This window comes from Strix uralensis, chromosome Z (genome assembly GCF_047716275.1).
Source record: "Strix uralensis isolate ZFMK-TIS-50842 chromosome Z, bStrUra1, whole genome shotgun sequence".
Lineage (NCBI taxonomy): Eukaryota > Metazoa > Chordata > Aves > Strigiformes > Strigidae > Strix > Strix uralensis.
This window is the reverse complement of record NC_134012.1, coordinates 99,663,657-99,679,118: the sequence shown is the minus strand read 5'-3', so window position 1 is coordinate 99,679,118 and position 15,462 is coordinate 99,663,657. Positions and strand designations below refer to the sequence as shown.

Here is a 15,462-nt window from a genome sequence, read left to right as displayed (position 1 = left end):
CAAGATGCTACAAGAGAATAATCACTGCCACTCTAAAACCTCTCATGTTTTGATACCTTTAAAATAAAACAAGATAAAACCATTTTCTTTTAAAAAGTCTGTGCTGTCAGGAAGCAAATTTCACTAGTAATTACAATTTTGGTGAAGTCTGTGGGCCTTACCCTCTGCATAAAAAATCAGATAAACCCTTCCTTTTATAAAGGACTTTGAAAATGCGGGCCAGCAGGTCACAGGATTAGGCAGGAATTCCTGTGAAGCCTGGAATTTTTTCCTAAAGTGTGTGGGAAGCAGTCCTGCACCTCCCGCATTCGCTTGGATCGAAATGAGCCAGTCAAGTCTGTGTGGTTAAGTACCTTTCTTTGAATCCTTAGTGTTTTCCCCCTGTGCTCACAACCTGTTTGAATCCCCATTCCAGGTGATACCTTTTGCTCGTGCCTCGGAAAATTGTAGAACTGGTAAATATGGTTGGAATATGTACTGCTTTCCCCAAACCAAATGGTTTAGTTCAGGTAGTGACAGTTGAAATACATGATTACATGTACAAACTCACCCAGGTCACTGTGAGCGCGATATTTAAGATCTGCAGCCTGAAGCTGGTGTTTGTTGCCACGTGCAAGTGAACATCTTCCAAAGTGATGTCTGCTCCATGGTAGGGCTTACTGGATGTTACTGGGGTACCTGGTTTCTCCTTGTGATGCTCAGCAGTGCAGTCAAGCAGCAGGAAGGGTTTATGTACTTTGCTGCTTGTTTATTGCTAGGAAATGATGTTTTTTTTTTCTTGAGAGTGTACTAACAGTTCTCATAGACCAGGGGATATTTTACTCCTCCATCCCTAATGAATCTCTCTTCTATTTTTACATGTTCTAAAAGATACTGTCTTTCAGAAGCTTCTTTTTGCTTCTGAAAAAGCATGACTTTTATTTTCCCAGTTATTGGTAGATAAAATTGTGGAGTGGAAAATGTGTAGGATTTTTTTTCTTTTGTTTTCTGAAAGGTTGTTTTCTCCTGGACTCTTGCATAGGTACTTTGTTACAGTTAAATGTATTATGTTGAAGGGGATCCAATTTAAATGCATTTTAGACTTCTTTTTGTCCTAAGTAGCGAGCTCCTAAAGTACACTTAATCATATGTATACACATATATTTGTCAACAAAGCATTCAGTATTCCTCAGGTCAGGGTTTTCAGAGAGAATTGTAACTTACATTTGTCATCAGAGCAGTGAAGAAGCTTCACTCTATCAGTGCTTCCTCTGGTTGATAGTGCTGAAAAATAGTTTGAATACCTCCAGTGGTGCTCTGTGGATTAATGAAGGGACGGGTGCTTTAGTGTTAGGTTTCCATTCTTATATTCGGTCATCAACCAGATGTCATCTCCACAGGGACTGTAGAGCAGAGTCAATACCACAGTTGGTTGTAGCATTTCTTTTGTGCCACCTTATGAATCTTTGGCATTTTCTGACTGTTAATATAATGTACCTTCTGTCTTCACGGCACAAAAAAAAATAGGCAGACAGCTTTGCCTGTGTCTCTTTTCTTTCCAGTTTAAGGAAAGAAAGCTAGGCTTTGTCCCGGGTTCCTGGAAATGGGCTGCTGCTTTTGTACCCACTGCTACACCCTCTCTATGAATCCATCCTTGGGGATGTCGCAGTAGCGTTACTACTTTGAGTGTAAGAGCAAAATTTCACTGTTGTATGGGCGTTGGGGCAGTGTTTTGCTGTAGTTCCTCCTCGCTAGGTGTTTCTATTACGTGAACTGAAATTTTGCGGATGTTGTTGCCTAATCTTGAGGATGGCAAAATTCAATTCTGTGTTCTTGTTGTATGAATAAGGGGGAGCGGGCTGTAGTTAATCTTTAAGCATTAAACTTCATTTTGGTAGGAGAAAGAATGACTCAAGTGTTAAAAGCTATGCTGAAGACCTGAAGGTCTTGCTTGGTTTGCCGCTGTTTTTGATCCTGGCAACCTGTAGAATTTGGGCAACTCTGCAGAGTTTGTTTGAGGACTTTGTGTGGTTTTTAATGAGTCAAAGGGAAGAAAAAACCAACCTGTAAGGATGCTATACTTGAAAACCTAATTGCTTAGAAATTAGGGGAAAAATGAACCATAATGAAAAGCTGAATGTCTAGATTTATGGTTTAAGTCCTGGAGCAATTACAGTAATCACTCGGGCTGTATTAGAGTAGTCCCTAGCGTCTCTGGATAGTGGGAGGTGGATCGTGTGTTGGATTACAATTATTCAGTGCCTAAGAACTCTCTAGTCAGCTGGTGTCCGATATAATATTCACTCTGCCTGTCAGTTCTTAAGAAGGAGTACACCCTGATGAGAAGCAGCCAGCTGGACAAATTTAGAAGTTATTTTTTAAAAAAAAAGTGCAAAAAGTCCTTGTTTCATATAGACCTAGAAAACTGTGTTGTCTGTAGTTCCTGGTGGGGTGTTCTAGTTTTATGCCATTTGTTTTTAATTACTCTGCATGTTTTTAGTGCTGAAACAAGAGACCACCTTTGAGACTAAGTCTAATATTTTTAAAGTATATATGAAAGTCTGAGTTTGTTCTTTCTGAAACTTATGTTTCAAAGCAATTTATAGGAGAGGAAAAAATGCTGATATTTGATATCAAAAAAAGCCAATCTACATAATCTAAAGTTGTTTTAGGATATTTAGCTGTAGGTGAAGAGCTGTCTCTGCTGTCAGCTCACTACACAGTAGATAAGTCTGATACACAGAAAAATTTGCAGCCATTTTAAAACTTAATTTGTTTGATGTCTCTGTCTTGAAGCATTTCCTATTGAAACATTTTGAAATAATTTTTCTGGCTGCTGTTTCTACCCAATATCCTTACCTCCTCATCTAGTCCTCAGGGAGTTCGAGCACAGCTCAGTCGAACTCAACAGCTTCCATGAGCATGGCTCCACGTGGACTTTCAGCAGTGGAGTTGGTTTAGGGGCTTCCCACACAGCACCACAGCTAATCTCAGGTTGATGCAGTAGTTCTTGGGACTGTGCTGTAAACTGGATTACTGTCTAAATTTAAAAACAGAAAGAAAGGGGACTGTTTTCCCCCACCACTGCCTTTGAGAAGTTCACTGGCAGAGCTGCAGGTAGTTGCCAAGATGGTGTTGAGCAGGTGGGACAGAGAGAGTGCATGCGGTACCATGCCCTTTTTGTGTTCAGTCTCTGATAGTTTGATATAAATCAGGTTACTCATCAGAAAATTTAATGCTTAGGAAGCAATAGCGACATTGGCAATCTAATTATGGCAGTATTAAGTTTTGCAATATTTTTATGAGAGGAGTGCTTGAACTGAGGCCATACCACTGACTTTTATAGGCTTAGTTACTATGCAGGTTTCATCACATTGCTACTTTCCTATTTATTCTGAGGGTGGTGATTTTCATACCTTTAATTACAAGGATGTAGTTGCATGAACTGTGAAGTTGTTCAGTGTATATTACATATTATGTTATGTCTGCAAGCATGGAACTGTTTGGGGTTTTTTTGACTGGCTTTTAATCTGGGGAACTTCAGAAGGACTGCCATTCCTGTAGGTCAGACTGTATGTTAGTTGAGTCTGTACAGAGGCTGTACAATCTTCTCCAGTACCCTGAGCAGTAGGGCCTGTAGTGATAGGACAAGCGGTAAGAGTTTTAAACTAAAAGAGGGGAGATTCAGACTAAATAGAAGGAAGAAATTTTTTACAATGAGGGTGGTGAAACAGTGGAACAGGTTGCTGTTTAGGTGTTAATACTGGGACAACTTCACATTGCTTAATGTGGCATTAGACACAATAGGAATATTTGTCTTTTTTCCCATCTGTTAAGGAGAAATATACTTCCCATGTATTCTTCTGTTTTGTTTTTGAGGATCAGTTCCTCTGTACTGGTAGGTTTGTGGTGATAGAAGTGTATAAATGTCTTTTTATGTGTTTGACGCAGCTGGTGTTTACTTTCAGTGGTTGCTGGCGGGTTCTGCTTTAGTGCTGTATTGTTCTTTTCAGCTGATGGTTTTCATTGAGGCATACCAACAGGCAGTTAATGAAGTTATGAAAAATTCGGTGTATCTGATATGATTGTCACATTAATATAATAAGTTAAAGGAAAGTGGTGCTTAGCTTGAGGTTAAATGTCAGGTTGAGGATTCTTTAATTTATGCTGTTTAAAAAGATGTTGTTTCATATGACAGCTCTTGTAAAAAAATCCAGTTCTTTCTGTAGGCTGCTGTTCCACGTGTATTTTCAGTGGCATCGAGCTAAGCATGGCAGCATTGAAGCCACAAAGGTAGTAGTAACACAAAAGATGTAGTGACATCATTTCACTTTGACAAACAATTCATTTTTTAATATTAGTTTCCTGTTTTATAGTCACTGTACTTCAAATGCATGTTGTACTGCCTGATACTAGTATGACCAAGCACTGGAATGGGTTGCCCAGAGAGGTTGTGAAGATACTCAAAAGCCACGTGGACGTGGTCCTGGGCAATAGACTGTTGGTGGCCCAGCTTCAGCAGGGAGGTTGGACAGGATGACTCTAGAAGCCCCTTCTCACCTCAACCATTCAGTGCTTCTGTGATATTTATGTAAACCAGCTAATGGTTTGGTAAAATTCAGTGCTTCATAGGAATATTTTACTACTGTTTTGTAATAAATTTTCACTTCAAGTACGGGAAGCCAATTGCTTGTGTAACCATTTTTATTTTCTTTTCCCCCTCTCCTAGTGCTGACTTAAAGCTCTTGGAAGAAGCTACAATCTCAGTCTGCAAGTCTTTAGGTGAGAAATTGTGACATCTTTTTTCCATGTGCTTGATCAGGAAAATTAACAGCATTCATGTGCACATCCCTGTCTCTGGTATACTTGTCCAGTCTACTTGTCTGTGTTCCACTAGTAAGATTAAAGAGTGTGTTATATCCCAAACTTTTAGAATCTTCCATCATTAACTGTTTTGTAGAACTTGAAAGGACTGAAATAATTCCATCCCTACTACCTCTTTTACCCATTGCCCTGTAAGCTGATCAGTTAGGGGAAAGAATTAATCAGAGGATGAAATGAAAGGGTAATATAAACACGATCAGTGATGTTTCAAGAAGGTAAAAGCTAGTTGTGAAAACCTGCCCAGTTTTCTGACAGGACACTATTGTGCTGTAGACAAGACTTGGAAAGGAAGCACGATGAGCTCCATATTTGGGGTATTTTAAATCTAGGATGAAAAGTATGTTTAGAGAAAAATTACGGAGTACTAAAGCATGTGCTGGAGAATCTTAAAAGAAGAATAACAGCTTTACAGAAAAACAGACATACTGTGCTTTATGTAGAAATATTTAAGACATTGAAATTTGGTTTCATTCTATGTATTGTTTCAACTAAATAGTGTCAACTTATGAATGCTATATAATCACATTTTATTTTTTCCTCATCTAGTTGAGAAGAATCCTCGAACAGGAAACCTTGGGTCGTTGATTAAAGTCTTTCTTTCTAGAACCAAAGAGTTAAAAATTTCAGCAGAATGTCAGAAGTAAGTACCTGAAAAAAACCTGTGTGCCATTTCAGTTTCTAAATGTTCCTTTTGCTTCTAGCTCTTTTGATTTTTTTACTTTGCTAGTTAACTTTGCTAGGCCAAAAGTTAGAATTCTCTTATTGTTGTTTGAAACGGAACATGTATCTAGTGTTCTAAACAGAGAAGATTAAGTGTAATAGATAAATAGATTGCTGGGGAAAAGACATGTTTATGTTCATCCTGTGTGTTACATAAGCACATGTGTGTACAAATGGTGTACCTTCTGGTTACTATGGGTTTAGAATTGTTTAAAAATCACCTGACCTTTTTAAGCTAAATCTTGATGTATGAACTAGTATTTTATCTTGGGAATATTTTAAGTTGGGTGGATTTGAACGCACAAACTTCTGTATAAAGACATTGCTTTCAAATCATATCATGCAACTGCCCTTAGTTTTCCTTGCCCCTTTCAGCAGTAGGAAGTAACTCCAAGAGGTTGTGTGCACAGCACTGTATAGTTTTTGCAGGAAGCTTTCTGTGATTGTTCCCCTACACCCATAGACAAATGACCAACTCGCATCAGATCTGGGGATTCAAAAAGGAAAACTTTCTTTTTAATGCCCTCTTGCTCCCAAGACTGCCCTCAACATTTTTGCTTGTAGCTGGAGAAAGAAGTTATTCCTGGCTGGATAGCTCCTGCTGCTTTAATCCAAAAATACCTTGAAAGTACAGCTTTGAGAAAGAGTTTGACTATATGCTGTTGTCTGGACTTCCCAGCCGTTGCTTATTGGGACTCAAGAAACCATAATGAAGCTATATTTCCCTCACGTTTGGAAAACCTGGAAAGTAGCTCTGTGCGTGTTGTGTAGAAGAGTCTTGTTCCGTTGTGCTCTTGAAGTCCATTAAATGCCTACAGTCATCTGAAGGCTATTTGACTGGGAAAAATATTAAGGTTCCAGGAGCTAGAGTAACTTTCATACTGAAGCTGTTACAAATTTTCAGATGTCTGGGTGGCTTGAGTCTATAGTATCTAGAAACCTTTAGAAGTACACTGAGCCATCTGGTGAGCTCTTCAAAGAGTGATACTTCTGGCAACTGTGGTGTTTTAACAATACAAAGTTAGGAGTAAGATTGTATTCTCCTGGGTGAAGGAAAAAAATACTTTTTTAAAATACGTTTCTAGTTTGTTAGCTGTAGCATCAACTGAGGAGTCCCTGCTTGAGCATGTTGGCTTTTTCCTTGCTTCAGCTGTAGGAACCCCTTTGTCTACTCTGGCATATATTTTCTTGTGGTTTTTGATGCATGTTTGCAGGTTAAGCATTACTGATTTTTGTTTGTTTCTACTTCTTTTCTAGTCACCTCTTTATCTGGCAGGCTCACAATGCACTGTTTATCATTTGCTGTTTGCTGAAAGTATTCATCAGTCGAATGTCAGAAGAGGAGCTGCAAATTCATTTTACTTATGAAGAGAAAGCACCAGGCTCATACGGTAGGTATACACTAGTGTTAGTGAAACAAATATCCCACAAGAAACTAAAAAGTTCTGCTGTTTGTAGACGTGGCGCTTAGGGACAGGGTTTAGTGGTGGACTTGGCAGCATTAGGTTAATGGTTGGACTCAAAAGATCCTAAGGGTCTTTTCCAACCTAAATGATTCTGTGATTCTATGTCTTGTTTAGACTAAGAAGCCCAAACTTTGCTTTAAAAGTAGAAATGAAGTACCAGTGAGGTTACATACAACATACTTACTGTTGAGGACAACCTGTGAGATTGAAAGTATGTAGTCAATGGTAAAACTGACTGGCTTCCTTTGGGTCTGAAGTAATTCAGTGTAAACAGTCTTCCTTTGTATCATACATGTCAAAGAGAACACCTTCAAAATGTAATGAGAGAGCTTTTAATGACACTGGCTATTATCTTCCGCTAGAATTAAAGCGAGTGAAATGTGGAAGAACAACCAAAAGTATCTGACTGGATTTCCCTCAACAGTCTGTCCAGCAAGGACGTGCATTGAGAATGCCTAATAGCTGCTTGCTCACTGAATAGTGAAAACTCTGCATTAAAATCTCTTTAACTCCTTGGTACCTGCTGTTACTGTAAGGAAGTCAGACTTCTGGTGCCAAAAGATTGTGCTACGTGTTGAAATGGTTTAAGGTATTTTAAACTGTGATGAATAATCTCCAAGAATGAAGTCAGCGAACTGGTGCATTAGAAAGTAACGCCTGCTTATAATAAGCTTATCACTGCAGACTGCCCGTGGGTTTATACTTGGTTTAAAAAAAATTGTCCACCTCTCGCTTCAGTGGCATAGTGTAGCACAGTGGAGTGGATGGAAAAGCTGAGACATTTTGTTAGCTTGAACCCCTGCGATCTTTATTCCTTACTCTGGGAACTCTTTGCAGCATGGTATGAAAAGTGATTCTTGTCGCTGGGGTTGATTCATGGTTTATACCATGTCTAGTAGCACTTGACTGTAATTCACAGTGACATTTATTAGTGATAATTTTGTGCATATTGATGGCAAATGTACTTAGCAATTATCTTTGAGCAGATTGTTCGCTGGATGTTCTTGATTAGGAAGGTAATTGTGTGTGGTCTGCTGGTGAGAGCAGGGGATGGAGGCAGGAAACGAGCTCCTCCTCGCCCCTCCCCGCTCTGCCCTGGCTCGAGTCTGCTGCTGCTTTCGACTCGGGTTTCCAGTTGGAGATGGTTCTGGTGACCTTCCTCAAGGTATTGAGGTTCATAATGTGCTGTGTTTACATAGCCACAATTTTTGGTTCCTAACAAATCTTCACATAGTTTTTTTTAAAATATGTATCGAGTGTGGCAATAAGGTGAATGCCTTTCTATAGCTTTTATTCTTAACTACAGGAAAAGTGAAGTGTCATTAATGGAGTGTAATAAACTGCTGTTGTGTTGGGGCCTGTTAAAGTGAGCAGAAAAAATCGAAATTTTTTTTACTTGTGTTTTCATAATTAAGTCAAGTGTAGCTTTTTTGAATTTTTATTTTTTATTCTTTGGAAACTAGAGCATGCCTTGTTATTGTGATTTATTAGTACGTTTACTAAATGAACACTGTCTTTGGTGAACATGCTTTTTAAAATTATAAGTTCTTCTTAGTTGTCCTTGCTGTCTTTCCATTTACCGGAGCTTGATATTATTTTTCTATTCTTCAGTTGCGAGCATGATAAAACAAACACTATAAAATACATTATTATATAAATTATATGATGTAAATTAAATATCCATATAGATAAAAGCTTTAATACAGTGTCTGAATTCTGAAGTACTGTTTGCTTATTTTCTTAATGGCTGGTGAGTAGTTACTGGAAAGAACAGTACAACCAACCAACACTATAAACAACCTCTCTCTCCTGTGTTCTGTTTTTGTATGCCTTGTTCAATGTCACAGCCTTCTGAGAAAAGGTAACCGTTCTTTTCAGGATCATCTTAAAACTTCCTTGGAAATCACTGTGTGGTGGTGTTTGTTTCCCTGTTTAATCTATAAATATCACTTTTTTTTTTTCCTTGTCATCAGAGAATTTATCCTAGTACCATGTTCTCTGAGTTTAAATATAGCACCTGGGCACTCAGAGTGTGCGACTGCAGTGTCAGCACATCAGGCTGCTCAGCTGCAGTCAGTCAGAGCATCAGCACCTGCTGTGTGATAGTTGGTAGGTCGGGCAGAAGTGTGCAGCGTATGGTAGTAATGATGTATGGAAGATATCCTTGTCCCTGGCTGTTCTGCAGTAGGTCTTGTATTTTGACAGGTTATATATGACACAGCTACTATTCATTAGTTAGCATTTTTTATAACCGTCTTCTTTGGAAGAATTCTTCTCCCAGATTTTGCAATTCATATGCTTTCACTTTTTCTGAATATCCTATTTGTGCTTTTCCCTGCTAGACTGTATTTTAAGCTCAGAAGAAAGCTGTGCAATTGTGCTTTGTGTCATAAAATTGGATTACTGAGGTTTTTCATTTTGCAAGATGTTTGAGTGCATGGGTATGTTGTAGCCTACCATTATAAAGTTGTAATGAATAAATTGCACAGGATCAAGTCACTGCTAACAGCACTGTTCATTGATTTCCTTCAAGAACAGTCAGACCATTAGTAGAAGTGTGTTCCTTTTGACAGTCTTCAGATGGTTCTTTAGCCCAGGAAGTACAAACCTTGCTCCTTCATCCATAATTGGGAATTAGTATATAATTTTGGAGATAGTGCACAATTTTGATTGTAGGAAAATCCTTACAGAGAGTTAAGCCATACCCTTTAAGCTTCAGCTAAAAAATCCTGATTAATACATCCTAAACTGGACTCAGTATGTGCTGATCTGAAGCTGGAGTTAGTCTTGCTAACACAAATCATTCAACTTTCAGTGAGGCTTCCACTGTATCCCATAATTTCTGCAAGGTCTTTCAACTGTATTGTGATTCAGAGGTGTAAGTGACTGTATGTTGTGTATTGTATTCTAAATCAAGCCATCAATTCATTTAACCTATTCCCTGTTCTGTAGTAGGAAACTTTATTCATTTTCTACAGAGAAGTAGCTAAGGACTGTATTTGATGTATTATAGCAAATAAGAGGACATAGAGGAGGGAATAAATAACAATACATTTACTTCAACCCCTAAATGATGTAATGAGTGTTCAGCTATCATAGAAAGGAAATGAGGGATGGAATTAGTTTATGTACTCATTATTAACACTCTTAAGTGAAAATTGTGAGCTTTTGAGTGTCCTCAGAGCTGAAGGTCAAACCACAAAACCCGAAGAAGCTTTAAGTCCCCTGGTTGAATTAGGCAAGTGAGGCTTCAGGTACTGTTTTACAAGTAATGAATTATTTCATTACTGATGTCCAGGTTCTATCCTGTCTGTGGGAGCAGCAGGGCAGAAAAACAAGTAGCATCGAAGGTGGGGCTGTACATTGCTATGCCTGAATATCTTACTAATATTACGCACATCCAGCTGCTACAGCAGCTCAGATCAGGTCGTGATGACGTAGTAGTTAGGTTCTTGAGAAGAAAGACTGTTTTGCTGCCTATATTAGACCCTGTATCATGGCCAAGGATGGAGCTGGGTTGGTTTTAGTAAAAGTGGAGTCTCCTAGCATGTATACTTTCCTCTGGATAAGCCATTTTACCTGTGTAGTGTCTGCTAATCCAGTGTCTGTAATGTGTGTAGCTTTGAAAAAGTTAAAAAAAAAAAAAAAATTACTTCTGTAAAAAAAAAATTCCCAAACCCAAGCCAAACACACACCCCCCCCCCTCCCCCCCCAAGCTGAAAAACCCATAATGCAAGTAATCCACATGTTTGAGGACTCAAATATGACCGATGAAAAATGGTGCTGCAGCTAACTGGACTTCTTAAAAACTGTGTGTGTTTGCTGTTACTTCTGCAGGGTGATAGAGTTTAGAAGATGCACCTATGATTCCCCTCTCTGCAAGTCTGCTCTAATCTTAGCTGGACAGATTCACCCTTTACTTATTTTCCCCAAGGCTTTGCACGTGTCTTTGATCCAAGTATGTGATCTATTCATGTGAATCAGTATTGTGTGTATTGTCTTTATCCTGCTATTGAAAAAGGCATTGTTTATGAAAACACATAGTGTTCCATGTTTATAGCTCTCTCTCACGTTATAGATTTGGCATGCATCCGCCTCATTGTCTTGGCAAGAGGAGAATTAAACAAGAATGCATGTGCCCCAGTGGGGAAAAGGATACATTAATTATTGTAGCTGAATGACATTGATTACAGCAATTAAGCTTTTTTTTTAAAAAATGAAAACTAGTTTGAGAACAGATCAGGAAAGGATCTTCCATTCTACGTGATTGTGCTAACCCAATATTTTCTTGCTTTATTTTGAATATAGTGTAGAGGGAAAAGCCCTCTTTTATATTCAAATAACAAAGTTCAAATGAGTAGTGTAAATAGAATAGTGGAAGAGACAATATTCTTAAAATGCACTCTTACTTTTTTCATCCTTTTTCCCTCTCTCTTCCTCCCTTTCGTCAATTGTTAAGAGAAAAAATCGGGTACCTTTTGGAAACTAGTAGCAGGCTTGCTCTATAAGCATTTTCTAGATTCAGATAGCTAAAGTTACTTTAGATTAGATTATCTGGACTTCATTATTGGCTGTGGTTTCTGTCTAAGGTTAAATACTCCTAGCAGTTCTCATTTTTTACTAACAGGAGCTACATTGTGTTACTCATGGGTATTCTATATAAAGGAAACCATGTTTCCGTGATAAAAAACTTGATTTCCTTTAGAACGTGCAGTTCACTAGGTGACAATTTTTAATGTGTTTTTAATAAACCAATTGTGGAAAGAAATAATTTTGCTTTATTGTGAATATTCCCTCTGGTGTGCTTCTTAAAATTGAGTCCTGGATTTAAGAACATACTTGGGTTAAACAGAGTAACACTGTCATAACCTGGCTGTAATGTTGTGTTTATTGCAAGACGTATTTATTTGAATACAAAATAAACAACCATTTGGGTAATCATTGTGCTGCAGTGCTGTAATGCAGAGGGAAAAGCTATGTTTGCTTTTAGGCCATTCAGCATTATAAAACCCTCCACTTCTTTATGCTCTAAGTTTCTCTTTATAATTTTATTTTGAAAGCAGAAAAAAATCCTGATGAGCCAAGAGATTTATCTTCTGTTTTTTTTAGTATTATATGACAACTTGAAATAGTTTAATAAGCTTTTTCCTCAGTAAGTCTTGCAAGTCTTTTGTTATAGTTGCTTTTAAAAATTGCAGTGGTAATGTAAAATACCACCAGTTTTATTGCTTAGAATAGTTGCATTTTTAAAATAATTTTTAATCATCCCATGCATTTTGTCACACTGTGTACAAGTAGAGAATTATTTCTGCTTACTTAGTATGCACTTTGGAAATTCATGAATCTTGTCATTGAAATGTGTAAAACCTCTTCAATAGATAAATGTCTATTCATGAACTAATGTGTAGATATAATTGCTTAAGAGCAGCAGTGATGTGTACGGTAGGCTGCATTTGACAGATCACAGTTTAGAATATCGTTCAGTGTATGTTAGACAAATGAAACTGTGTTTTCAATCTGTCTCTGCTTATTCTTCATCTTGAGATTAAAAAAAGGGGGGGGGAAATATGCAGAGTGCAGTGAATTTTCAGAGGAGACTTGAACTGTAGACCAATGAGAAGTCACTAGTGACCGGTTCAACTGTTAGTAATAAAGCCATTTAATATGACCTTAGCTAAGTAGTAAAGTAAGGCTTGATGTGCTTAATATTAACATATTTGTACAATACCAACATCTCATTTAATCTATCCAATTATTATTAGTTATTTGTTTTATATATAGAAGGGTAAGCATCACCATTTTCTCTAGCGGTAATCCCAAGTGCTTTGTATTTCAGGAAAGAATGCTATCTCTTTAAACAGGTAGAATTTATCTTCTGGTGTTTTGTTCCTTAATTAAAATATTGATTGTCTGGATCTATGTGTTTAAATCTTTGCTTTTTTTTGGTATTTGAAAATCCAGAAAATCTTTGGTATGCTTCATTTCAGGAACGGAGTGTGAAGACCTCATAGAAGAATTGCTGTGTTGCCTCATCCAGCTCATTGTTGAAATTCCCCTCTTGTAAGTTTGCTTTTTGCCTTTCTCCCCTCTCCTGCTCTGGCTTCTTTCTATGAATTTAGCATTTGAGAGAATATCAAATTTAGAGTGATGGGGTTATAATGTTTAAGTACTTGTATTTGAATGCTGCATGTGATGGGGCAGTACTGATAATGATAACCTGCTGCCTCTACCGGCCCTGAATATTCTATTGGAAGAAGTACATGATGAACATCTCACACCCAGTTCAAACCATCAACAGAAGTTAACCTGGTTTATTTTGAGGAGTTTTGACATTTGTTTCAGGTACCTCTGTCAGCATACAGACAGTTACTACTAACTTTTGGCTAGAAATCGTTGTGCTAATTGTACAGGGAAAGGTACATTGGAGGTGTCACTTCATCTCTGGTGGATGCAGCAAGGTGCAAACAAAAATTCCTCTTCTGTAGTTGTGTTGGTTTTTGAACTGTGTGTGCATTAAATAAGTCATATGAGTTATTTAACACTGATTTCTGAAATACCAGTGAGTTGGTGTCTGAAGAACAGAGAAGAGAATTGAGTAAGTGGACTGTTTCTGTACATCTCCACATTTGTTTACATTGCTTTTTTAATGCATCTGCTGTATTTGAGATATGTTGATTCCACATCTCACTGGGATACGTGTCATGAAACATACTTCGGTATTATATGAAGGAGAACTTACTTCGTTCTTTGGAAATAAAAATGTTTTTCCACCCTTGTCCTGATAAGTTTTAACTTCTTTTTTCCCAAGATAAACTTTACCAGAGATAGTGTTAGCAGTATCTTTTGTGTTAAATTGCATTGTAGTCTGCCTAAAATGTAGTGCCCCAATTAAAGCATCACAGCTTTGAAAGAGTTTCAGATTATCTATTATAGTGTAGTATATAGCTCTGCTGAGGCTTTAGGTTTTGTACTTTGGATTGTTCTTTTGGTTGGAAAGCTGACAGAGATGCAATAGTTTTTGAAACATTGGTCTCATTAAATACAGCGCTCTCAACATTACATGAGGGTTTTGTCTAGGTAGTGTGTAATGAATTAGTGATTAGATGATTTAGAGTGTCATTCTACAAAGCTTGTCAGGACTTCCTGGAACAGATACACGTTTTGTTTGGAGCAAATTAGAGGAAGTACATAGCGGTGAGAGGACTACGATACATGGGCAAGTTCATCAATTCTGCAGGGTTTTATTATTCTTTCTTGGAAGTCCAAATGTGTGTGTGGAGTTCAATATCATTTAGTCTGTCTTTCTCGCAGAAAAAGTTTTACAGGCATGATTGTTTTTAACCCTTTTCAACAACTGAACCTGTCAGCATCTCTATTTCTGTGTGAATGTTAAAAGCACTTAGTTTACTATACAGTACAGTGGTAATGGCTTATTAAAAGAGAAGTATTTATAAAGCCTGTCTGTGATCTTTAATGTTCAGCTATATAGAAACATACTATTCATAAGAGTTAGATGTGGAAGGTTTGGGGTTTTTTTTGTCATATAGGTTTTCTTAGTTAAATTTTTCCTGAGATAACATATTATTGAGTTGTTAGTAAGATATTAACACTTACCAAACTGTATTTTATTGTCTTGCTTACCAATATAACATGTTTAACAGTGTGATAATGTGTTAACTAACAATTTTATCCCCATTTCATTGAAGGGGAAGTAGGGTAGGAGAAAGGAGATACAGAAAAACTTGCTTTCTCTAATACACAATCCAACTCTGTTCTTCATAAAGATGTTATAAGGTTGAGACATTTTTGTTTACTGTAATAATTATTTTTTTCAGGAGAATGATCTGGATTATTTTAATAGCAAGTTTACTTTCCTCCCTCTCCTTGATCTGATGTACACTATAAATTCTTTCTCTACTGTGTATCAAGGGAGTAGTTCATTCCTGTCTTTAGTTGGAATAAATTAAAATTACAAGCCTAGTATGTGAATTTTGGAAAGGAATGGATTGAGTGGAATACATGAAATATTCAAACTCATAATGATTTCTCTGGCAGGATTTAGGATCACTTGCTAGAGGATAGGCAGCTTTGGCAGCTTACAGTGGCACTGCTGACAGAGTGTATGTCTGTAAAGCTGCTATTAAAGATAAGTTTTTGTTGTGACAGACCATTAAAATCTCCATGCTGAGTCTGTCTTTGAAACATCATTCAGAATAGCAAAGTTTTGTTAGGAGCATTCAGTAGCCTTAACAGAGGTTTGTCACATTTAGTGTGTCCCCTGGGTTCTGTAGATGCATTTTCATGAAGGAGTGGATACAGCTGGCAGCTGCTGTCTAAATATATTGCTTCTCTATACCCCAGTTTAAGCTTCTTTTTTTCCTCCTTCACTGAAATACTAAGATTATTTTTAAAG

General features: G+C 37.5%; 1 protein-coding gene across 3 annotated transcripts in view; it reads left to right on the top strand.

Annotated features, from left to right (window-relative positions):
* Positions 1-15,462, top strand: part of DYM (dymeclin) — a 226,699-nt gene that overhangs the window by 19,743 nt on the left and 191,494 nt on the right. For all 3 annotated transcript variants that reach the window (XM_074855441.1, XM_074855439.1, XM_074855442.1), the window contains 4 exons: positions 4,709-4,761; positions 5,410-5,503; positions 6,841-6,974; positions 13,037-13,109. In XM_074855441.1, the coding sequence (XP_074711542.1) occupies positions 4,709-4,761; positions 5,410-5,503; positions 6,841-6,974; positions 13,037-13,109 (354 nt within the window). The remainder of the gene's footprint in view (positions 1-4,708; positions 4,762-5,409; positions 5,504-6,840; positions 6,975-13,036; positions 13,110-15,462) is intronic.